Source organism: Eublepharis macularius, chromosome 4, assembly GCF_028583425.1.
Source record: "Eublepharis macularius isolate TG4126 chromosome 4, MPM_Emac_v1.0, whole genome shotgun sequence".
NCBI classification, from domain to species: Eukaryota; Metazoa; Chordata; class Lepidosauria; order Squamata; family Eublepharidae; genus Eublepharis; species Eublepharis macularius.
In genome coordinates this window covers 118,517,690-118,543,724 of record NC_072793.1, presented here as the reverse complement: position 1 = coordinate 118,543,724, position 26,035 = coordinate 118,517,690, and the positions used below count along the sequence as shown (strand labels likewise).

General features: G+C 44.2%; 1 protein-coding gene across 2 annotated transcripts; it reads left to right on the top strand.

Annotated features, from left to right (window-relative positions):
• Positions 1-1,822: 1,822 nt before the first annotated feature.
• On the top strand, positions 1,823-25,566 carry ASB14 (ankyrin repeat and SOCS box containing 14). 2 transcript variants are annotated; one of them, XM_054975252.1, is made up of 10 exons: positions 1,823-1,926; positions 11,799-12,019; positions 13,854-13,909; positions 14,724-14,855; positions 14,954-15,112; positions 16,056-16,301; positions 21,417-21,588; positions 21,922-22,462; positions 23,023-23,071; positions 25,222-25,566. In XM_054975252.1, the coding sequence occupies exons 2-10, from the start codon at positions 11,898-11,900 to the stop codon at positions 25,398-25,400; spliced, it is 1,656 nt and encodes a 551-aa protein (XP_054831227.1). In that variant the 5' UTR covers positions 1,823-1,926; positions 11,799-11,897; the 3' UTR covers positions 25,401-25,566. The 2 variants fall into 2 exon arrangements, with proteins under 2 accessions (XP_054831227.1, XP_054831226.1); XM_054975251.1 differs by having other exon boundaries at positions 1,826-1,926; positions 22,918-23,071.
• The last annotated feature ends 469 nt before the right edge of the window (positions 25,567-26,035 follow it).

Here is a 26,035-nt window from a genome sequence, read left to right as displayed (position 1 = left end):
GTCTAGACTTATATTTTGATTAGCATGTTGGTGATACTTCACATCTCCGGATGACCTCTTGAGTAGTTTACATATTCATTAAAGACCATACGGGACAAGACGCAAAACTCCATAGTGCAATAGAGCCGAGCAGCTGTCCCCCAGCATCATCTTCTGGATATGATCAGCCAGAACTAAAACCACTGAAATGCATTGCCCCCAGATACTATGATGAATGGTATCAAAAGCCTCTGAAAGGTCCAGGAAAATTAATAGGGTAATACTCCTCCCCTTCTACCTCTCCTAGTGAACATTATCTATCAGCGTGATTGGGGCAGTTTTAAAGCTATAACCAGGTGGGAAAATAAATTGACACAGACCCAGATAATCTGTTTCCTCAAATTGTATGCAGACCTGCAAAGCAATTTTCCATGCAAACAGTGGGCTAGTCAATTGTCAAAGGATCCATGCACTTTAATTATATACAGCAGTGTCAAAATGCTGAAACTTGCTTTCATGTTGCACTTGGTCCACACACCATGTTGCCACCAGCTGTGTCCAGAAGTATCAGTGTGGATGCAGCAGAATCAGTGCAAGGCATTACACAAAAACTAGAACCACCAAGTACATATGGCACTAGGCAGGAGCAAACTGGCAGCAATACCACACAATTTGGAAGCAGAAAGAGTACATCAGTACCAATTACCCACCACACCACCATCCGTGGATGAGTGCCTACTGCCGGCAACTAGTTACCTGACAGTCAAGGAGAAACTGTGAGAAGAATTCTGCTATAGCCAGCTGAACTGGAGATCCAGTGTGGTATAGTGGTTAGTATATAGGATTAGGATCTTGGAAACTTAGGTTCAAATCCCAAGTTTGCCATAAAATCTCACTGAGTGACCTTGGGCCAGTCACTCCCTCTCAACCTAACCTACCTCACATGGTTGATGCTGTGAGGATAAAATGGAGGATGAGAGACTAATATTGTAAGCTGCAAAGTGAAGTATTAAATATCTAAATAAATGTAAGTATCCCCCCCCCAATTAAGGTGAGAAAATGGTAGTGGGATAATAAAAGTGGGCTTTTGTTGTTTCTAAAGATAACGTGGTTAATATGATATAATCTAAAACATTACAAGGGCACTGTACTAGTTATGGCCATTCTGGCACAGCATAGGATAAAGGGCACAATGTTTAAATTAGGGTGCAAATTTGCCTTTTAAAAATATCTTTCAAATTGTAGCATGCCAGCCTGATTTAACTGATTGTAAAGTTCAATATAGTGTCTGATACTGTTGGTAGTGAAGGACTGTACAATGTTCCGGGGGGGGGGGCGGGGGGGGCAGTACAGCTAGCAAGGCTAGATAGATCCATTCTTGTATCATTCCTTTAGTCCGATCTGCCTGTCTCTTGGTTTACTCAGAATACCACTCTTAGTTCCTTCCTTCCTGCTAACTTCCTTCTTAGAAAGCAACAAACCTCAGGTAATTTTAATTCCATAAACAGCAGCACCCCCCTCCATCCACAGAGTAAACCAAGATCTAATACTAACAAATACAATGTTGCTTCCTAGTTTTAAAATATATCTATAGGAAACTGCTGCTTAGCTAGAATGTTTGTGCAATTAGAATTTTTCAGAGTATCTGTAACAGAACTCAAGATTTACAGTTTACTGCATTGAACATCTCCACCCAATTACATCTAGAGCTTTTAGTTTTCATTTCTTACATGTTAGGATGGTTTTCCAAATAATTTAAACTTTGCGTAACCCTCACAGAGAAACCTGCAAACAACAGGATCTCAGGGTCTGGTATTTATAGAAAGTTGTTAATGGATATGGACTCTGCAAGAAACACAGATCATTTTCCAATACATCCAGCACAGCACTTAGTTTTAACTCTTGCTTAGAGCGTGAGGTTCTCTCTGTTTCAAACACAGAAGAAAGGTAAGAAGAATTTATCATTTTCAGTCATTTCCATAAAAAGTTAACTGTAAGCTATGCCAAAAAGGAAAAATTAAATATTTTAAAAGTATACATGTACTTGTAGTATTGATGTAGCATTAACTGTATTACAGTTGTAATACTAGTCTACTTGTTTATTTGCTTAATTTGTTTTACTTAACTGTATTCTATAGAGTAATACATTTAGTACTGAGTAGGTATATAAATTTGTAATTAAAATTACCTATGATATGCTGCTTAGTTTAAAATGTTTGCAATACTTTTTCAGAGTTGTCCTAAGCAGAGTTGCACCCTTCTAAGTCTTGGAAGACAGTAAATCAAGAATTATATATATACAGTTATATAAGAGCAGGACAACCTGGAAGCTAGTTTTTTTGGAATGTTGCCTGAATAACATGGGAGGAAATCACAGTATTTGCAATATGCTGAGCAAATGTTCATGTTCATACAAGTAACCAGATCTGTACAGCAGATGTCAGCACTTGTCTAACAGTAATAAAATTCCAGTCTTTTCAGCAGATGTGAGCCATAATATGTATGTAAATTTTGAGAGTTATATTCTGTAATTGTGATTTCTCCAGATTCTGATACATCTAGGTCCTAGATACAGCAGAAAGCAGGGTATTTATTGCAGTGAAAACTGACCAAAGGAGGAGAGGATGAGATTCTACTCATAGGAGTAAAGTGCAGGGATGGTGGTAGTAGAAAAGGTGTGGAAGGATCCTGGATTGGTGCCTTCATATATTGGTTGTTGTGGGTTTTCTGGGCTGTATTGCCGTGGTCTTGGCATTGTAGTTCCTGACGTTTCGCCAGCAGCTGTGGCTGGCATCTTAAGATGCCAGCCTAAGATGCCAGCCACAGCTGCTGGCGAAACGTCAGGAACTACAATGCAAAGACCACGGCAATACAGCCCGGAAAACCCACAACAACCATCGTTCTCCAGCCGTGAAAGCCTTCGACAATACATCCTTCATATATTGTTTGTCTCTCTGCTCTGATCAAAAAATTTTCTTTTTGTAATTTGCTCTTTAAAATGATTTAATATTTGAAGTTTATAAAGAAATAAAAAATTAAGAATGGCAGTGTTTAGGTAAACAAGTGTGGATTTTACAAATTATATAGAATGTTACTTTCAGTTCTATTCATTAGGATTCCATTTATGATTTTACCAAGTCAGAAGTAAATGACTGATGAACAATAATTTAGGAATGTATAAATAAATGTTTCACCTGTCCTGTCAGATTTAATAGTTTCAATATCCCACTTTTACATGGAATTTTTGATATTTTCCATCAAGATGCAACTTCTGTTCATCGTTGTGTCTTCTGTACAGTCCCACATGGGAACTGTGCAAGCGTAGGCCAGCTGCAGATGTTCCAAAGCTGCTAGAGGCGTGAGACACTTGCCTAGCTTTTCATGCGTTTGTATCATTCTTTTATTCTGAGCTGCCTGTCTCTATAAAAAGCGAGGTGAGTGATTCCTTCCCTCAGTTCTTCCTTTGCCACCACTGAATAAGGACACGTTTCCTTGGTTCCATCACTTTCTATGCGAGTTAGGGTCTTCGGTTCCATGGTGTCGAAGGCCCTCTTCAAGAAGTGTTCCCATTGGGGGCCCAATTTGATGGGCACGACAAATGCCTTCTTTGATGAGGAACATGACACCTTATGGTGTGCAGTCTGCAAGCAATTCTCACCCAAAGAGTGCCATGAAAGGGCATCACAACTTAAAGTGGCTCTTTGGGAGTCAGCCCTGAAAGGCTGTACCGACTCCAATCATAATGCCGCAGATAAAGGACTGCAGTGCCCAGAACAGGCCTCCTCTGTTCCTCCAGCATTTCCAGCACCTAACACGGCTCAGAAGGACCAGTTAGTTCCAGCTGCGTCTTTTTTCGGTTCCATCTTGATGCCACTCAGAGCCACCTGCAAAAAAGGCTAAGCTCAAGTTGAAATATGCTGATAAGCCAGTGACTTCCAAGTCACACAGGAGAAAGAAATCTTTGGCTCCAACCACTTCGGTTGCATAGAGCCTGTCCAAGGTTCCAATAACTCCATTCCCATCTCTCTCAGAAGGTGAGATTCCTGAAGACATAGCATCATCTACAGCCATTTCTCCACTTCCACCGTCACCAACCACACTATGCAGTCTGATGATGATTCCAATGTTAGCTCAGCTTTTGCATCAGAACCTTCTCCACCAGAATTTCTTACTGAGGATTCTGCTCTATCCCTGAGCAAGGATCTCCACTTGTACACTGAGCAGTTAGTTCACATGGTGAGATCTCTGGACATTGAGGTGACCTGCTCTGTTCTGACCTCTTTGGATCCAGTCTTCAAGGTCCTACACTCAGAAGTGACCAGATCGGTGGCATTTCCAATCATGCACGGCATGCTTTATGTGACCAAATATGTGTGGTCCAGACCAGCTTCGTCAAAAAAGCAACGTCAAAAAAGCGGAATAATATGTATAAGGCTAAACAAGAAGGGTCAGATTTTCTGTTTACTCACCCTTCTGCCAATTCTATTGTTACTGAGTCCCTCCAAGGGAGGGGCCTCCAAAAAAGCACAGGCCATTCAGCTCTGATCAGTAAGGAGGGCACGAAACTAGACATAATGCGTAGAAAGGTTTATGCTTCTGCAGCTTTAAAATTGGTAATTATGAGGCCATCACAGCTCACTACCAGTTTTTCTTATGGGAAAAGATAGGTCCATAATAGACATGGGCATGAACCGGGGGGGGGGGGGGGAATGAACCACGTGGTTCGTGGTTCGTTCAGTTTCACGGAACACGAACCATGAACTCTGCTGAACTTGAGCTGGTTCACTAACCGGTTTGTGGTTTGAGGGAGCCCGGAATGGGCCCCTTCATGCTCAGAGAGCCCAAACTTGCAGGGAGTTTTCAGCAGGCTCTCCTCCAGCCATCCTCCAAGCAAATAAAAGTGAGGCTCCCTGGGGGGGGGCACAAACCCCCAGAAACCAAACCAGAAGAGAGGTCCTCCAAAAAGCAGAGAAGGTGAAAAAGAAAAGCAAATAAAACTCATTTAGTCAAGCAAGACCCCAATTCTACTCAAAGGCCTAAGACTTAGGCTGGGGGGGGAGGTGAAAAGCTAAGACTAGGCTGGGGGAGGGGAGAGGAAAAAAGCATCCTTTCCCAAACACCTCCCCAGTCCCCAGTAAGAAAATGCAAGAAAAAAGAAAAGGCTTTTCAGTCCCTTTTCCAGCAGCAAGAAGTGCAGGCCAAACATCCCTCCCAACAGCAATAAAGGCAAGTTCAGCAAGCCCTCCTCTCCCTCTCAGGAGAAACTGAAACCATGAGGCACAGAGCTTTCATTTTTTATGTAAAGAGCCCAGGTTGAGCAAAACAGGAGCACTCTGGTGGGCAGAAAGACCTGTCTATAATTGTTTGGGAGGAAGAGATTGGTGTTACCATGGCTACTGAAGGCCCATATCCTCGGTTGTCTTAGAAATTCTAACCCTCCCCCTCTTTTCCTGGCTGGATTGGCCAGAAATGGGAGCTCTCTAGATGGCAGGGACAGCTGCCAATCAAGCGTGAAGGCCTCAGATTGGGGGTTTCCAAAAGACTGGCCACCGTTGCCTAGGAAATGTATTGAATGGCGCCAAAGTGTTTGGCTTCCCAAACCATCTGGCTTCCCGAACCGGCCACAGAACAGTAGGAAAAAGTCATTTGTTCCGTAAAAACGTGGTCCCACAGAACGCGTGTTTCTTTGCAAACGAACCAGCCGTTCCGTCCGGAATTTTGTTCCATGGTTCATTTCATGCCCATCTCTAGTCCATAATATTGAACCTAATCCTTGATAATAAGCAAAAGCTTGCAAAAATTTTGCAGGGAGAAACTCTAAGGCTCTCCAAACAACAAATTAATATGGCCAGGCATATTGGACATTGCTCTTTGAGAGCTATGGCCTCTGCGATTGAATTATGTAGGCATGCATGGTTCAGAAGCACAGCGTTAACCCCTCACTGTAGAATGAGGGTGGAAGACTTTCCCTTTGAAAGTTCAGGCATATTTTCATCCACTATGGACGAGGCACTCAAAAAATTTTATGATAATAAGGTGACAGCAAGGTCATTGGAAATCACAGCTCTTTACCCAGAACCTTTCAGATAGTGATCTGAAAGGTTTTGGGTAAAGAGCTGTGTCGTTAAAAGATGTTTTACCCCTGTTAAAAAGTCAGCTTTGGTTCGCTACTGTCAATTTAAAAGACGCATATTTTCATGTTCCAATAAATCTTTTTCTTCCAATGTGGTTCTGAAAAGTACCAATACAAGATTCTTCCTTTCGATCTCTCCTCTGCCCCTCATATCTTTACAAAAATCACTGCAGCAACTAGTAACCCACCTCAGAGAAAAAGGATGTACCAATTTTTCCCTATCTCAATGATTGGATTCTAGTGGGCCAGACCAGAGAATCTTTGTCCCAGTACACATCTCTGGTTCTTACCATCCTCCACCAGCTGGACGTAAGGGTCAATCTGAAGAAGTCATTCCTGGTTCTCCAGCAGAAGGTGATATTTGTAGAGGCAGTGTTAGACGCCTCACTAGTCCTTGCTTTCCCTACTCTTGAAAGGATAGGGAAATGTCTCCTTACTCTGAACAAGGTCCTTTCATACAAGCACCAAAGTGCAAAGCATATTCAAAGACTGTTAGATTTTATGGCCTCTCTGACTCTGAGCCTCGCTACAAGTGACATTTTACACGCGAACGGCACTTGATCATTTTCACAAGTCTCTCTGGGAACTGAAATCCCTCTCCCCCACCCCTTTTCCTTCTGTTCCTTCCCCTCTTTGTTAGAATGGCTGCCTGAAGAGACGGAGAAAGCCTACGGCAACAGCAGCTTTTGCAAATCATCTTGCTGGGGGGTGGGGGATGCTCTGGAGAAAGCTGACATGTCGGTGAAGTCCTAGTGTCCTTCCCCTCTCTGTTAGAACTGTTAGAATCGCTGCCTGAAAAGTCAGAGAAAGCCTGCTTTTGCAAATCGTTCCTCCAGTCACAAGCCTGCTCTCGATCTTTGGGGGCGGGCAGCTGCAACTTTGCAAATCGTCTTGCTCGGGGAGGGGGGGGATGCTCTGGAGAAAGCTGAGAAAGTTGCAGCTGCCCGCCCCCAAGGATCATTGAGAGCAAGCTTGTGACTGGAGGAAGGATTTGCAAAAGCAGGCTTTCTCTGACTTTTCAGGCAGCGATTCTAACAGTTCTAACAGAGAGGGGAAGGACTTCACTGACATGTCAACTTTCTCCAGAGCATCCCCCACCCCCCAGCAAGACGATTTGCAAAAGCTGCTGTTGCCGTAGGCTTTCTCCGTCTCTTCAGGCAGCCATTCTAACAGAGAGGGGAAGGAACAGAAGGAAAAGGGGTGGGGGAGAGGAACTTCAGTTCCCAGAAAGACTTGCGAAAATTATCAAGTGCCGTTCGCGTGTAAAATGTCACTTGTAGCGAGGCTCTCTGATAGTTCCATTTGCCAGACTGAAGCTTTGTCTCCTTCAAAACTGGTTTGTCAGAGTGTCCCATTCTCGCTGCAAGAACTCATACAAGTGGTTCTCCATCCCAAGACTCATCCAAAGGTCCCTAAATTGGTGAAGCAACATACAGAACCTCTTAGTGGGGACCGTATTTGGTTCCTCCCCAGTTCACATTTCAGTCTTTACTGATGCCTCTCTGTTGGGATGAGCGGCTAGTTCGGGGACCACCCAGGTAAAGGGAGCATGGTCCCCTCAAGAATAATCCATACAGATCAACCTCCTCAAGCTCAGGGCAATAAGGTATGCTCTGGTTTTCCAAGTGAAAGGCAAGAATGTTCAGATAGCACAGACAATACAACTGCCATGCATTAGTTGAACACACGAAACCACATCTTCCCTGGCTGTCTTCCAGGACTCCTCACTAATATGGGAATGGGCTATCCAGCATCGAGTAAGTCTCATTGCCATACACAAGTTCTAGCAGATAGACTGAGTCAGTCCAAATCTCAGAACTAGGAACGGTCCATCCACATGATCTCCCTCCACCCTGTTTTGCAATGTGGGGGCATCCGCCCTGAGCCTGCGAAAGCGGGGAGGGCGGAATATAAATATAATAAATTAAATTAAATTAAATCCTTCCACAGACCTCAACATGAGATGTGCTTGATATTGCTCAAGGGCGGGGAAGGGGAAGGCCTCTCTCAGGGATGCCTTTCTGATCTATTGGCCGGGCACCCTCCTATATGCCTTTGCCCTCTACCTCTTATGACGTTTATACTCAGCAAAATGATATGGGAAGGTTCCTCAGCAAATGTAATAGACCCTTACTGGCCAAGGCAAGACTGGTTTGCCACTCTTCCAAATGACGCTGGGCAGAATCTACCAATTTCCCCTAACCCCACACCTGCTACAGGATGATGTGGTTCTCCACCACAACCTCAGCACTCTGAAACTGACAGCCTGGTTTGTATTTCCCCTGAACTGATATTTTTCTCCCTGGTCCAAAAGGTCCTGTTGGAGGCTAGGAAACCATCCACCAGGAAATGATACCTAGCCAAATGGTAAAAAAATTATCTTTGGGCTACAAACAAGAACTTGAACCCTATCTCTGCTTCATTGCCATCTGTTTTGCACTGTTTGGTCTAACTAAAGGACTAAGGTTTGGCTAATTCCTCTATTAAAATCCACCTAGCAGCCATTTCAGCCTACCATGACGACATAAGCAGGAACTCTCTCTGCCCAGCCATAATGCAAGTCCTCCTCATAAATTTAGCAAACCTATACCCTTCAGCTTCCAGTCTGATTCCCCAGTGGATTCCCCCCGTAGTTCTCACTTCAGTCATCAAAAACCTTTCAAGCCCCTAGCTACCTGCTCCCTTAAGGTTCTGACAGCTAAAACAGCCTTTCTGTTGGCTATAACCTCGGCTAGAAGGGTGAGTGAATTGCAGACCTTGGGATATGACCCTCTTTTCCTGAAGATATTCGCAAATAAGGTCATTCTCTGTCCAAGCCTCCCCTTTCTGCCAAAGGTCATCTCTGCCTTTAACTTAAACCAGGACATAGTCTTACCATATTTTTTCCTACACCTATGACTGACACAGAGAGACTTTTGCACACCCTTGATGATAAAGGAAGCGGCAGACTCACCTGCAAGCAGGGTTGGCACCTGGGGCCGGACGGCGTGGAGGCGGGACCGGAGCGGAGGCGGAGCATCCATTCCATGAGGGTCCAGCCGCATGGTCAGCGCCATTGCTGTTCGAGATCCCCAGGGCCACTTGGCCGGTCGCCTTCGGGGGCCGGGGAGGAATTTTTTCCCGCAAGGGGCCAGATTGGCCGAGGCCTCTTGGGGTTTTTCGCCTCCCTCTGGGCATCTAAGTCAGGGCCCCCCCTCGGGGATTGGGGGTGGCTCCACCTTTGTGGTTACAGCAGCTGGAGCGTTGGCGGGAGGCGGGCCTTCGGCCAGCCTCCAGTGGCGGTTTTCGAGGCATTGGGCCGGATCCCATCAGGGTGAGCTGGCCTGCGGGACTGCTCACCCCGACGGAGCTGGAAGCAAGGGTCGCCAGGCGGAGCCGGCGACGGAGCAGAATGAGCCGATGGGCCAGCGGGAGGCTGGCGGGGGATGCATCGGTCGGCAGGAAGGCCTACGATGCCAACGGGGATCCAGCCCAGATGCCAGGCCAATGCTCCATATAGCTGTAATCAATAGAGTTGTGGCCATTTCTAACCCACGCAAGTGTCTGGTGTGATCATTTAGCCGTAACGCAGACCGACATAGCCCCTAGGTGACAAAGGAAGCGGCAGACTCACCTGCAAGCAGGGTTGGCACCTGGGGCCGGACGGCGTGGAGGCGGGACCGGAGCGGAGGCGGAGCATCCATTCCATGAGGGTCCAGCCGCATGGTCAGCGCCATTGCTGTTCGAGATCCCCAGGGCCACTTGGCCGGTCGCCTTCGGGGGCCGGGGAGGAATTTTTTCCCGCAAGGGGCCAGATTGGCCGAGGCCTCTTGGGGTTTTTCGCCTCCCTCTGGGCATCTAAGTCAGGGCCCCCCCTCGGGGATTGGGGGTGGCTCCACCTTTGTGGTTACAGCAGCTGGAGCGTTGGCGGGAGGCGGGCCTTCGGCCAGCCTCCAGTGGCGGTTTTCGAGGCATTGGGCCGGATCCCATCAGGGTGAGCTGGCCTGCGGGACTGCTCACCCCGACGGAGCTGGAAGCAAGGGTCGCCAGGCGGAGCCGGCGACGGAGCAGAATGAGCCGATGGGCCAGCGGGAGGCTGGCGGGGGATGCATCGGTCGGCAGGAAGGCCTACGATGCCAACGGGGATCCAGCCCAGATGCCAGGCCAATGCTCCATATAGCTGTAATCAATAGAGTTGTGGCCATTTCTAACCCACGCAAGTGTCTGGTGTGATCATTTAGCCGTAACGCAGACCGACATAGCCCCTAGGTGACAAAGGAAGCGGCAGACTCACCTGCAAGCAGGGTTGGCACCTGGGGCCGGACGGCGTGGAGGCGGGACCGGAGCGGAGGCGGAGCATCCATTCCATGAGGGTCCAGCCGCATGGTCAGCGCCATTGCTGTTCGAGCATCTGCCGGATCAACTAGCACCCGCCCACCCTCCGCAGACTGAGAACGTTTCGAGGGGGCTCTGTCACAACTTTATGGGTTGGCGGTTTTCGAGGCATTGGGCCGGATCCCATCAGGGTGAGCTGGCCTGCGGGACTGCTCACCCCGACGGAGCTGGAAGCAAGGGTCGCCAGGCGGAGCCGGCGACGGAGCAGAATGAGCCGATGGGCCAGCGGGAGGCTGGCGGGGGATGCATCGGTCGGCAGGAAGGCCTACGATGCCAACGGGGATCCAGCCCAGATGCCAGGCCAATGCTCCATATAGCTGTAATCAATAGAGTTGTGGCCATTTCTAACCCACGCAAGTGTCTAGTGTGATCATTTAGCCGTAACGCAGACCGACATAGCCCCTAGGTGACAAATGTGGTTTGTGCTTTTACTTGAACAGGACAACTCCCTTCTGAAAGGATCCTAATCTCTTCAGGCCCAAAAGGGCCTGAAGATCACTGCACAGACTATTGAAAGGGCCTTAATCTCTTTGTCTCATTTAAAGGGCCCCAAAAGGGCCTGAAGATCACCACACAGACTATTTCAAATTGAATAGTTTGGCTTATTAAGGATTGTTATAATCAATCTAAACAACCATGCACATTGCATGTAAGAGCTCACTGTACAAGGGCTCAATCCACCTTGTCAGCCTTCAATGTGGGCATCCTTCTAGTGTAAGGCAGCCACCTGGTCTACGCTATCCACATTCATCAAACATTATGCCATTGATATATACTCCAGAAGGGATGCAGCTGTAGTCAAGGCTGTCCTGAAGATCTCTTCCATTAAAGAGCTTCCACGCTCACCTCCTGAGTAGGTTAGCTCACTAATCTCCCATGTGGGACTGCACAGAAGACATGAAGACAAAAACAGGGTTGTACTTACCAGTAACTGTTTTTCATTGAGTGGTCTTTGGTGCAGGTACACATCCCTCCCTCCTTCTCCATTGTGTGCTCTTTTTCTTACCTTCCTTCTACACTGATGGCTTAGAGAATTGAGGGAGGGATATGTACCTGCACCAAACATCTTCATCATCAAGCTTGATGTGACCCTTTTTTCCTATGATAGGAAATCTCTTCCATTGGTTAGGCAAGCAAAATTAAGGTAAATGTATAATGTATTAACTGTCATTTAAGTTTTCTCTGCTTTTGTTGCCTAGAAAATATGACAATTTGTTACTGTTTTATTTATGTATGTACTGCCTTTCTCACTGTAAAATTTTTACTGTAAATGATAACTCAGGTTGATTTATTATTTCTTTCTGTCAATTAGCTACTGATCTTTCTCAAAAACTGGAACAAATTCCATTCCAAGCATAGGACAATTATTTATTCCCACCTGGTTTTGTGAGCTGAACTATGTGGTTTTAACATGCACAACAGTGCAAATGCATGCGATGATTCAGATGACGACATTCCTACTCAATATGTTATTCAACAAAGTTTGGAGGATGTGCACAAGAGTGAGACAGTGACTGCAGCAGAGAACAATGGGTATGCGGGTCCTTCTGGCAATTGTCCGTGTTACCTTTTAAACCCTGACGCATAGAACTGGCTGCTGTAAAATGTTCACTGTGTGTATTTTTCTCCATTTTGTATGATTAGGTTAACAGTCACAGTGATCTGTGTTTTGGCCAGGGAAGAAGATTGTAATAATGCTGGCCATGAGCTATCCACGGTTAAACACTTAAAGTTAACTCATTATAATCTACTTGGCTTCTGAGAAGCTCAGAGCAGTTTATGTATACTTTCCAAGCAATCTCCCTGCTTAGGTTTAGTAGTAGAACTGCATCATGTGTCTTTAGACTATTCTCCAAGAGTATGTTTCATCCTTCCACTGAAATTAACGTGTAAAAGTGCTCAACTGTAGCTAGTTGGGTGCTTTGCTTCACATACCACTGGATGTTGTTTTCTGTTTAAGTGAGATATGAGGTAGTTGTTTGATTCTTGTTTTTCTGATACAATTATGTCTACTATACATGTATTCTACTTCATATGGCAGTTCAATTACTATTTGCAATCAGATGATAACTAATCAAAACCAGAATCAAATACTACCCATACTTTAATAAATTTATTATACAAATTCTACATTAAAAATTATAACTTGGTAATTTATTGGGGAAGGTTATTAGTCTTCATACATCTAGTGTCTTGCTGAGACTATTTCAATTCAATAAAGGCACCAGCAGTGGAAATGGAGGGTGAGAGGGGGGAGAGAGTCAGCAGATAATATAAGTGGCAGATATGTTGACCAACCAGTAGAGTTGGCCAACATACCCGTTGTGTTAATAAGATTCTGGACATCGTATTTATTCCCATCATTGCACTGTCAGGGATTTTGCGCGGGGGGAGTGGGGAGTTGAAGCACTACTGCTTTGCCTAGGGTGAATAATTTTTGCTGACAGACACATTTTCTTTTACATCTGCACAATGAAAAAGACTATAGATAGGGTTGCCAGGTCCCCTTACCCTCCCAGAGGGAGGGGAGACCCAGCACTCACCTTTTTCTCCCCCTCACATTTGGGTCCCATTGTGCTGCATTGGGAGTGCACCTGGGAGGCTTGTTCCCCCGCTCCCCCCCCCACCAGCCAGGTGAGTGGCAGTGGGGGTTGGAGGGTAGAAGTGGGGGATTCCCCACCCCCTGAGGGACCTGGCATCTCTAAATAGAATTTTTTAAAAAATTAAAACTTGGAATTCAGAAAGGAGTCTGGCATATTTCTGATGCCGCACAGTGTCCCCACATGCCTCCTGTAGCTCACCTTTCCTCCTTTAATGCCTGTGCAGATGTAGGTTGAAATCTACTTTTGTTTTTGTTGTTTTGTCTTTCTGCAAATTGGACACCGAGTGCTTTGGCTCTTAACATCTCTTCCCCTTTCATCCTGCTTACAACAAAGAATTAACTGTTGCTAAATGTTATTAAATGCTATGCATGCTATGCAGGTATATTAGAAACAGATTAGAAATTAATGAAAAGAATTATTTGAAAGTCTGGAAACTGATGGAAAAGCTTTCAGTGATCTTTCTAAGAAAAATAAATATCTTCCACAGTACATGCTATTTAACAAGAATCAGGACATCAACTATCAATAATAGTAGACAGCACTAGCTGCATTCTAAGCACCATATAAAGCCTTCCTCACTATGAAATGTAATAAATCCTCTAGATATAATTTAGCATGCTGTAGTGAATAACAGTTTACTTTAACAGCACCATTCTTTTGTCACCCTTCATTTCATTTTTCCACCTTGGATTTGTAATTCATTGATGGGTGGGGGGAACAATTATTTTATGGTTAATTTTAATTATCATTTGTTCTCATTGCAGATTGCATTTTGCTACAAGTGCAAATCACAGAAAGATTATCACTGCCATTAGGACAGTTAAGTATCTGTTTTGGATTCTCTCTGGGATTAAGTGGGGTTTCAGACAGAAAGGGGAGTATTTCTTTCACTTTACTAAAATTTTCTACTAATCAGCTTAAATTAATTAGTGGCACAGAGTTTGAGCTGCCACTTCTTGGACGGTACAAATCTAAAAGAAAAAGCTAAGCCAGGATAAGGCCTTGACCCAGCGGCAGGAACAGCGGGGTCCAAGAGTGGAGCCTTGTGGCCAGTGCAGAATTGAAAAGTCAAAGAGTGGAAACTTGGGATTTAAAAAAGGTGTCAAAATACTAATTTATATAAGAAGTACAGCCCCCCCCCCCCCACGCTGCTATAAGTTTCTTGCTAACTGGCTGAGGAAATCGCAGGAGAGAAAGGAAGTAGAAAAGGCAGCTAAAGACAGCTGCAGTGTTTAGAGAAGATGCTTGAGAGGTTAAAAAAAATGACTGGGCTGCAAATGAAAGTTAAAATTGGCTGCAAGGTCAGGAGGACTACAAAGGCCTTGGTAAAGGCCTGCAAAGGTACAATATGGCAAGTTCCATTTCCTTAAAAGTCACTGCACAAAACCTGGCTTATTTACTATTCCCACTATTATATATTTATGTTAATCTGCCAACCAGCCAGAGCAGGGGAAAAATGGTCATGCCAATGGAAAATGAGTGCATTAGCAATAGCAACCTTACATTAAGCCAGTGATAAGGGATCAAGCAGTGTACTTGCAAGTGTGAACCTGTCAAGCTTATTGGGGTTACCGATGATCAAAACTGTCTTTGAATTTCAACTATCTTATTCTTAAATTTTATGCACTTAACAGGTGAAGAAGAGACTTTGCTTAAGTTGATACGCCACACTTCTGCTTTTCAGGAAGAAGATGGACACAGCTGTCTTCCTTTACATGAAGCTGCAGCCCAACTAAACAAACATATCCTAGAAATAACTCTGAAAGGTAAAACCCTTGGTGTGTTCTGAGCATTTTTATTTAAACCTGTCTTGCATGTCACTCAGTACTGAAAAAGTTGTTCCTTTCTCATGATCATCTTTCAGCTTCACATCCAACTGTATGGCAACAGACAAACATGAAAGGAGAGACTCCTCTGTTTGTAGCTGTGAATAAATGCCTTGTGGAAAATGTCCATTTTCTGTTACTCAATGGTTTTAACCCTGATATTAAGAATGAAGCCGGAGATTCTTCTTTATTTATAGGTAAATAAAGTCATACAGTATAAATCTGTGCCTATATTAGACAATATGTCTGGCATGTTGAAGATTCTATTCTTGTTTACATCGTGAGAAGATTTAGGATAAAATAATGCTGCACAAATGGCGTGCCTGGAAATGAGCCAGAAGATTTTTCCAGTCATCTCACTAGTTTGCCTGCATGCATCTCTAGGATCCACGCTCAGTTATTGGCTCCTCTGAGACGGGGTGCTAGTGCCTCTTCTAAGTTATAACTAGGGTAGTTGGCAATATTACTGGAGTTCCACTGGCTATGAGGAGCAGGCCCTTTTGCAAAGGAGAGCTCAGTATATTTAGGTGTCCCAGAGTCTGCCCCAGATAATCTTGCAGTACTCAGTCAGATCAAATTGAGGATTTAGTACTTTTTTTAATACTGAAAATCCTGTGGTGGGTCCAGCCACCCTGTAAAGTCTAAAGCTGCAAAAAGACTTCCAGCTTTGCTGAACAGAATGGCTGGATCCACTCTATTATCTCCTGTAGTAAAGCCAAAAGGTCTGCTGGTTGCCCATTAGGAACAACTTTCCAGTAGGTTCCTGTCATGTCACCACCAGCGCTGTTCAAGTTGATACAAGCTGCTCTTCATTTGGGTGGTTATTTTTTCCTTTTATTGTGCAGAAAGAGAGCAAAAGACCAGGGGAGTGGTTTTGTCTCCAGAGAGGCCAGTAGAAGTAGGAACGTCCTGTGGAAGTAATTGGTAAATCAAATAGGCCAGTAGCTCGGTTCTAACTTTAGCCTCTTGCAGTGCTTATGACCTTTTCCCTGTATATAAATAACATGATAGATAAGCAAAGGCTTATCCTGGTCTGACTTCACAATCAGACAATCATTTCTCCAGAGGAACTGATCTGATTTAAATATATTTTAAATGAATAATTTAAATGCTGCCTTTTCCAATCTACTTCTCCCACAGCAGTTCAACATGACTCATATGAAATTGCCTCCTTGCTGTTACAATTTGGTGCCAATGTCAATCTGCAGTGTGTCAACAAGAGGACAGCTTTACATGAGGCAGCCAAGCTTGGCAGAAAAGGCATGGTGGAATTTCTGCTTTGGTCTAAAGCAGATCCTGATCCACAGAGTTCATACGGTCTCACTCCTCTGGCACTGGCAGCACAGAACGGGCACACAGAAATTCTGGAAATCTTATTGCGCAAAGGTGAGAACTTGCACGTAATGCCTTGAAAGTGAAATATGTGCCCGAGCTTTAATTTTGAATATTTTGAATTGCTGGTTGTTACAATAATACAAGTAGGAGACCCACAGGGTTGCCATCTCTGGGTTGGTAAATTCCTGGAGATTTGGGCATAGAGCCTGGAGAGGGGAGGGACCTTGGCAGGGTATAATGCGATAGAGTTTACCCTGCAAAGTAGCCATTTTCTCCAGGGGAACTGATCTCTGACATCTGTAGCTCAGTTGTAATTCTGGGAGATCTCCAGCCCCCAACTGGAGATTAGCAACCTGGGGAACATGCAATAGCATGGACTGTCACATTTTCTGCTCCCCCACTATTTTATCTTTCTCTTCCCTGAAAGCCCCCATATAGCCTCTCCTCTTTTCCTGCTTCCTTCTCTCCTTCCCACCATCACCCAACCTTTTATCTGCCTTATCACCCAACCTTTTATCTTCATCTATATTTCTTAATTTGCTTCATTTATACCCCACCTTTCTCCACAATGGGGACCCAAAGCAGCTGATGTAGTTCTCCTCGCTTTCATTTTATCTTCACAACAATCCTGTGAGGTAGGTAGGGTTCCCAGGTGCTTGCCGGTGGCGGGCAAGCTCCTGGGGTTTTGTCCCCTTGACTGCCAATCCACCAGCGATCAGCAGGAAGTGGCAAGCCCTCAGAGGTTGCCCACCAGCAGGCACCCTAAGAACACACGTGAAGTGTGTATTCTCAGGGGCATGATGATGTCACTCCCGGAAGTTATGTTGTTGCGCCAGCCACGGGAGCACTCCGATGCTTTGTTTGGGGCTGATTTTGGCCCCAAATGAGCCAAATTGGCCCCACATGGAGAGCAGGAGCACTCCCATGGCTGACGTGATGACATCACTTCAGGAAGTGACATTATTGTGCAGGTGGCACAGTGTATGTATGCTTTGCACACGTGCAGAGACACCACTCTGCTTGCACAAGGTAAGTGCCAGATCCCTCCACCCCCACTGGGAGGGTATAGGGACCTGGCAACTCTAGACAGGACCGGATTGAGGGGGGCAGGGGAGTTACCCTGCCCCCAGCACCGCCAAAGAGGGGGAGGCAAATCGGCCGCCCCAGAACATGATGTGCTGCAGAGCTGGCACACGGGCGGCTGAATGGAGGGCTGGAAAGCCGCCATGTCATTTGCCTGCCCCACTGACCAGGCAGCTGGCAGCAGCACAGGGTGCCCCCTGGAAGTGTGCTGTCCATGCTACCTACCGCTGGAGGGAAGGGAGTGCGCAGCAAGCCAGCCACCCCATCACTGGAGAAGGGGAATGGCTCGGGCGGCCTTCCAGACCTCCATTCAGCCGCCCACATGGCCGCCGCCAGCTCTGCAGTGCGTTGTGTTCCAGGGCGGGCAGCTTGCTGTGTGCTCCCTTCCCTCCAGCGGCAGAGAGGTGGCATGCTTTTCCTGGGGGGCAAGGCGGCATGCTTATCCTGCTCACTTTGCACACGCACAGGGCAACGTGGGGATTGGGTTGACCCGGGTGCAGGCAACCCTATATCTGGCCCTGACTCTAGAGGTAGGTTAGGCTGAAAATGAGTGACTGGCTCAAGGTCACACAGCAAGCTTCCATGACAGAGTGAGGATTCAAACCTAGGCCTCCCAGATCCTAGTCTGAAGGTCTAACTACTACACTGCTTTCATGGGGTGGATGCTGTTGAACAGTAGTGAGCAGTTGGGCCTACCAGTGGTTGCTGCAGGGTCAGGCCCCAATGAGTTCTCCCTCAAAAGCCTAGTTGGCCCTAGAAAGGACACTGTCCACTTTTCCTGCATTTTACTGATAGAAACCAAGGCAAAGGCTGGCAATACTGTTGTGCTTGCTTAGCAACTCCCCAAGTGACCGCTGTTGAGGGCACTCATTTCTTAAAAATGTTAGCTTCCCTGTCTTCACTTTTCCATCCTTCTCTTCTCTAGGCAGATCCTCCTCAGGAAAACACAGCAATCATCAACATACCTTTCATCTGTTCCTCTTCCCATCTTTTAACTATATTTATTATTTAACTTTATTTATACCTCAGCTTTCTCCACAATAGGGACTCAAAACAGCTAACATCATTCTCCCCTTCATTTTATCGTTAAAATAACCTTGTGAGGTAGATTCCACAGCAAAGTGGGAATTTGAACCTGGCTAACCACTTTACAACACTGACTGTTGTGCAATGCCTGCTGTTGAACAGTAGTGAGGAGCCAAGCCTGGGTGAGTCAGGGAAGTTGCTGGTAGCAAGTAATCTGGTGGTTCCTGTGCCAGGCCCCAATAAGGCCAAAACAGCCCTGGAAAGAAAGGGCCCTCCCTACCCCTACATTTTACTAACCAGGGCTTGAATGCTGGCAATACTGCTGTGGTTACCTAGCCATGGCTACTGAGGCATTTGTTTCTTAAAGCTGCCAGACACTGTTTTTATTATTTTGGTTGGTTTAAACCCACCAATGTTTTTTATTTTTTAGATTTCAGATTTTTCTCCAAACTTGGGGCTTTTTCAGGTTTGTAGAAAGATCTGTTTGGTGTGTTTATGTCCCCAGTCTCCACATTTAAGTATCAACAGATGGGGCCATGTTGAGGATTAGATATATTGATATTACAGGATTGTTCTTCAAAGAGGATGCATTTGCTTCCTGTCGTAATCCAGCACTAAAGGCACTCAAGATACTTTCTTTGAAAGACAAAGGTAGACATGGGAATGCTCTATCTAGAACTGGGTCCTAGGAAAGCTTATTCTGAGCACCAAACCCTTATAAATCAACCATCATCTGTACAAGTTATTGGTAGCACTACTGAGAGCCAAGCTACAAGTGACGCCTGACACAGGTTGGACACTTGTCAGCTTCCCTCAAGTTTTGATGGGAAATGTAGGCATCCTGGTCTTGTAGCTGTAATGGAGAGCCAAGCTGTAAAACCAGGACGCCTACATTTCCCATCAAAACTTGAGGGAAGCTGACAAGTGTCCATCCTGTGTCAGGCATCACTTGTAGCTTGGCTTTGAGGGGCCAGAACAAAGTATACCCATTGGCAATGGTTTTGCTAAACTTTGCTCCTAATTAGTCAAGTCAAGAGATAATGTTGGCTGAATTTACCTTTTCTCTGTTCAATACACTTGTCCAGGATACCGCTTTGCATTTTGAGTTGAAAGCTCCTGCACCTCAGGGAGCTCAAAAGATGTAAAGGTCACAGTAATCTAATATTGTTTTAAAGTAGGTGTGTGTGTTCAAACAGCAGGGGGTTTTGTCGAATGGCAACAAGGTAAAATACACTGTAGTGAACAAAAGCCCTTGAGCACTAAGCTGTGCTCAACTTTATGACATAGTTCACGTTGAACACTAGCTCAACCCCAGCACCTGTTTTTAAGGTGGAAGGGAAAAGAAAGATACAAAATAAGCATCTAAAGCAAACATGGGGCTTTTCTTCTTCTTTTTTTTTTAAATTGGTTCTGGCCACATAGAGCTTCGATTTATTCCCTGATTTCTGCACACACATTTTTCCCCTTTACTTTTCACTTTGGGGTTTTTTGTTTTCCCTGTCCCCCCCCCCCCCCAGTTCTTTTAAGACCACTTTTACCCCAATCGTTTCTGAAAGTTGATTCTGAGTCTCTTTTGTTCCTTGTGTGGTGTTTCTTTTGGTTTTGTTTGTCCCACCCACTCCCACCAACTTTGAACCTATTTTCTGATGATTAGTTGTTTGTCATCGTCAAACCATTACTCCCTCTCTCCGCCTTCCTTCCCCCTTCTGGTTTTGCTTTCTTTTTTTAATTGTTAATTTCATAAAGTTATAACAACTTAGCATTCTAATAATAAGTGTAGGAGATTCTATGAATTCCCCCCTTTCATTTTTAAAAAAGGTAAGTCTCTAGCTCCTTCTGTTGCTTAGACATGCCTTTTCCTGCTATCTCTGCAACTGAATGGGCTAGAGACTTACTTTTTAAAAATGCAGTTTCAGAGAATCAGAGAATCTGTTGCATCTATTATCAGTGTTAGGTAATTATAATATTAGGACAACATAAGCTCGAGGATCTCCACTCCTCCCTGTATCTAAAGAAGGGCGCTATGACTCTCGAAAGCTTATACCCTGAAAATCATGTTGGTCTCTGAAGCACCACTAGACTCAAATCCTGCTGTTCTATTGCAGACCAACATGGCTAGCTACTTGAAACAACCATCTAAATGGGAGACCCCTCTCACATCTTCAAGAAGCCATTCCACAGTACTAGTGCTGCCACAGAAAGGTCTTGGGCAGCTGAAGTCTAGCAGGAAGGATGGTACTAAAAGTAGGCCTTTATTGATGGGATGTAATTGCCACTGGAGAGTATACAGGAAGAAGTGTTGTGGATATGAGACCCCCAGGTCTTGAAGAACTTTAAAGGGAAGAGCCAACACTTAGAATTGTACTTCAAAACAAAGGTGGCCAGGGCAAATTCTGTACTCATAAAATAGGTGTAATATGCATATTTTTACTGGCTCATCCAGGAATCCAATCATAGCCTACAGAATTTTTTTATCATCTGAAGTTTTCCAGTAATCAAGGGAGAATAGAGCACATTGCAAAAGTCTAGTCTCAAGCGTCCAGTGGTGTAGACCAGTGTGATCATGTGGGCACAGTCTGTTTTATTGTTCAGAATTGCTAGCAGGTATAGAGAGAACTTTGAGTGGTTTGACAGCAGCATGAGGGACCTTCCAGAAAGTATATGTTGCATCAAGAGGGAATGAGTGAACAGCAAGATTATGACAAAGGACTTGTTAGTATTGGTTAAAATTGTGGAACAGTGTTTTTTAAAGGCTTTACAATGTATGTTGTACTTTATAGACGGTACTATATCAGTTTAACAGAAGACAAGCAGATTTGCTGGGTCAAAGGAGAAGGCCAAATGGGGTGTGTGGGTGTGTGGTAAGTTGCTATTGGAGCTCTTTCCCCAGGAGTTGACTGCAATATTCCAGTATAGATCTCTTACTTCCAAGATTTTTCAATGAAAAACATCAACCTACTCCAATAAAGCTCTTTATGAAAGAGCTAGAATACAGCAGACTGTTCATGTTGACTCTCAATACATATTTATTAGTTTGTGTTACTCTTTTCATCTTAGGTGCCAATGTTCTTTCCCAGGCCTCGGATTGTGCATCTATATTGTTTGAAGCTGCTGGAGAAGGAAATCCAGATTCTGTCTCACTTCTCCTAGAGTATGGGGCCGATGCCAATGTACCAAAGCATTCAGGTCACCTGCCTATCCACAGAGCTGCTTATAGGGGACACTTATTGTGAGTTAGAAAATGTGGACTCAATTTATGAGCTTTGCAAACAGAAAATTATGGAGGGGGTGGCAAAAGTGATAGGAAGGTAGCCATTTGTCAGTCTTGCAATTTGTGACAGGCTGTAAGAAATCAACAGTGTCTTACTAGTAAGTAGCTTGCTAGATTCTCCCCCCACCCTGTTTCCCAGTGATGCACAGCTGTGTGCTGGTTGTGCTACTATTACAGATTCTACAATTTTGATGTGATCAGTATGAACAAATTGCAATTCTTGCATGTAAGCACAGTGCAACTGCACCTTTTCTGACTTTCGTTTTGGTTTGGTTTTGCTCTGCTCCCTAGAGTTTTACAGATCTTGGTTCCTGTGACAGATTACTCTGCCATAAAGGAGAGTGGAATCAGTCCAGTTCACTCAGCTGCCGCAGGAGGCCATCCTCAGTGCCTTGAGTTCCTTCTGAAATCTGGATTTGATGCCAATTTCATGCTGCATCAGAGAGTTCGCAAAGGCTATCATGATGAGAGGAAGTCAGCTTTGTATTTTGCAGTCTCTAATGGGGATATTGCCTCAGCTCAGCTGCTCCTGGAAGCTGGAGCCTTACCCAACCAAGACCCTGTTAACTGTCTCCAGGTGGCATTAAGAATGGGCAATTATGAGCTTGTTAGCCTCCTGCTTCGCCATGGTGCCAATGTTAACTACTTCTGCAGGGTTAATACAACACATTTTCCATCAGCTCTGCAGTATACATTGAAAGATGAAGTTATGTTAAGAATGTTGCTGAATTATGGATATGATGTATACCGTTGCTTTGACTGTCCTCACAGAGACAAGCATTCCCAATACCTGTTTGAAGGATGGACCTCTACTGTTATTAAAGACAATATGGTAAGCACTCCATACGGGTGTATAACCTCTTCCATTCTCAGTCATCTGCCTTCCTTCTAGCTGTCTTTCCTCAAAGACCAGAAGCAAGTGATCCAAACAACACGAGGACACTGTAGCAGCGGAAACTCTGGCAGGCAAACAGAAGAGGCTGAGTAGCCCTGCCTCCCTGATTCTCCCTTGTAAATGCCCCCAGCCTCCTATTTGTGTTGCAAGGGAAGCAAGGGGTTATCCTGTTTTTCTTGAAACATCTGCTTTTGAGAAATGAAAAATGCTTAAAAGAGTAAATGGCAATGGTACTATTGTGCTTGTTTTGATAGTTTACTAAATTGCATTGGCAACACTGCTGGCTGATGCCTGATTGGAATTTTGCATTTCTGTTTTGTTCTTTGGGGGAATTTGAATAATATAAAATGTTGAATTCTATGGTTTTAAAAACTTATTTTTCTCTCTCTCAGTTCTGTGAAGTGATAACTGTAGCATGGTTAAAGCACCTTTCTGGAAAAATAGTACGTGTGATGCTAGATTATGTAGATCATATACACCTCTGCTCTAAACTTCAGGGTGTTCTTCAAGAGCAAAAACTCTGGCCAGAAATCAGTACTATTTTGAGTAAGTATCCAGTATAGTTCACCTGCATAGAGAATGTATGTTTGAAAGCTACGTGAGGGGGTATATGGTAGTTCTCTGCCCACCAACATCCTCACCTTCAGTCTGTTAACTCAAAGCCACAATAATCTCTTTAATTGATTTTGGGTTATAGGGAATGCAGAGCTCTATCATGTAACATAAGAGTATCCACAATAAACTCCTCAATGTATTGTAAGATACAGAAACTAGCTTGTACATCTGCATGCTTCAGATTAAGTATGAATTATTGTGGCTCAATAACTGATGGCTTCTCAAAGATGGCTTACTTCTTTAAATTAGTTTTTCTTCTTCCCATAAGCAAAATTCAGAATAAAAATTAACTGACAGGGGACTAAAATACTAGGCAGAAACTTCCATGCATGGATGTGTGGCTTCCCCAATTCCCTCTTCCAGTAGACTGAAATACTTTCAGATATGCTGCTCCTGGATGGTGAGAAACCCCCAGCAACAGCTGTGGGGGAGAAACTGGGGAGGTGCAACAGGAGAACAGATGTGATGGGGGAAAAACCCAACCTGGCAGCAGGGATAGCATTTTGTTTTATTCCATTATGTAGTTTAATGCCTTTGTATTCCATTTTAAGCTGTATTGTTTATTAATTACAACAAGTTATAATTAAATAATAAATGCATTGTGCTTTACGTGCAATCCTGTGCCAGTAAGGACTACCATACGCATAACCCTGAATGCTGAAAACATTTTCACACCATGCAGCATACTTCTGTACTTAAATGCCTTTTTATTATTAGGATCTGTTAATTTAATTTATTATATTTATATTCCGCCCTCCCCGCTTTCGCAGGCTCAGGGCAGTTAACAAAAATACAAATGTTAATACCATTAAAAACATTTAAAAACACTGTATCTAATCATTAAAATTACAGCTATGTATATAAATGTCATATATTTACATACAAATAGATAAAAGCAGCACATAATTGAGATTTGATGTTTCATACAGCGGTTTTTCCAGAGCAACTATGTACAATATCAAGTGTGGACAATAATATCTGCATCTGCATAGGAGGGCATATGGTTTGATCCTCCCCTCCACAGAGGGGGGGGAGCACCGCCCGGCGTCAGCCATATGCCTGGTGGAATAGCTCCGTCTTACAGGCCCGGCGAAATGCTAACAAATCTTGCCGGGCCCTGGTCTCACAAGACAGAGCATTCCACCAGGCCGGAGCCAGGACCGAAAAGGCCCTGGCCCTGGTCGACGCCAGACGGGCTTCCCTAGGGCCAGGGACCCTTAACAGATGCTTCCCACCTGACCGAAGAGTCCACCGGGGCTCATATGGTGAGAGACACTCCCGTAGATACGTCTGTCACAGTCCGCATAGGGCTTTGTAGGTTAACACCAAACCTGATTTGGTACTCCACTGGCAACCAATGCAGCTGGCGTAGCACCGGCATGATATGCTCCCACACCAGTGCTCCAGCAATGACCCGCGCCGCTGCATTCTGTACCAGCTGTAACCGCCGGATCAGGCCCATGGGAAGCCCATTCTGTACCAGCTGTAACCTAGCAGATCAGGCCCATGGGAACCCCTGTGCGTCGAATCCTGCATCACATTGTAAAACCCCTTCCAAGATGCAAAGCAATAGACAATCTAGCTAAGGTTACCCTTACAAAAGAAGAATGTTGTAGTTTTTAACTTTATATTATTTTAATTCGTATGTGTAACTATGTTTTGAATTGTGTATGCTAATATTGCATATGCTGCCTTGGGCATTGTGGAAAGGCAGGATACACATATTTTGAACGTTATTAATAGAAAAAAGAGTTTACTATTGGTATAAATTTTAAACAGTGATTTAAAGAATATAAACTGCTTATAACACATCTCAGAAATAATCTGTTTCTTTTGAATCATGCTATAAACAGCTCTTGTGTTGAAAGCTTTAGACAAGCAGTTCTACTTCATTAAGACCCCTTATCAGGAGCTGGTGGGGGGCAGGGAACATTCCCATTTTACAGATGAGAACAGTTAAAAAACAGGGATTTGTGCAGTCATACAGAGAGAGGTCCCTCAGTCTAGTCTGGCTAAAGTGGAAATTTCAAAATCAGGCGCTAAAGTGGAATAATCATATTGTTACTCTTCCTCATTTTAAGCAAATGCTCGCCCATTGAAACACCTTTGCCGCCTGAAAATCCGAAAGTGCTTAGGACGCTTGCGTCTACGATGTCCTGTCTTTCTGACATTTCTGCCACTACCAAATCGCTTGAAAGAATATATACTCTACAAGGAATATGATCTCTATGGACAAGGAAATCTTCAAGGAACCTGCTAATTCAAATTCATAAGCTGGTGTTGTATGATATCTTAGTTATATATATTTTATGTAATTGGTTTTTTTCTATGCAATGGTGACTAGTTTTTATGTTGTTTAAGCACAAGCAACTTTAAAACTTGGCTTGATAATAAAACTTAAAACCTGCTGGAGAATAAAACCTGCTGGAGAATAAGATCATACTATTGCCTCAAAGTAACTTTGATTTAAAGATGCACCAGTTGATTATTAGCATATTCATGATACAGTTGCACAGAATACCACTCATGTGCATAGGATTGTGATTCACCTTATCAAATTCACACAGTATTTAAGTTATCTCAGATTGCCCAGTGGAATATAAAAGGAAAAAACAACATTTTAAATTCCTACAAATGAGACATGATTGTTTTTGAAATTGCAAAGCATTTTAAATGCTGTAAATTAAACACTACGGGGTCAAATACCAACCCCTATATGCATACCTCAACAAGACAAAAAAAATTGTGTGGCTTTCTTGTATAAGCAAGGACACATTTAAAACATCCAAGATGGGTATCAACTTTTGCAAAGCAAATGCTGCTCTGTCAGTCGATTGGATATAAAATAGACATAATTCCAATTGTTATTTTTTGTTATAACAAATGGTTCTCAAC

Excerpts from the sequence above, each read along its gene's own strand:
- ASB14 (XM_054975251.1), top strand. The coding sequence starts at position 11,898 with ATGCACAACAGTGCAAATGCATGCGATGATTCAGATGACGACATTCCT. Across the intron at positions 14,856-14,953 it reads CCTAGAAATAACTCTGAAAG|CTTCACATCCAACTGTATGG; the intron begins GTAAAACCCTTG and ends ATCATCTTTCAG. Across the intron at positions 23,072-25,221 it reads AGAAATCAGTACTATTTTGA|CAAATGCTCGCCCATTGAAA; the intron begins GTAAGTATCCAG and ends CCTCATTTTAAG.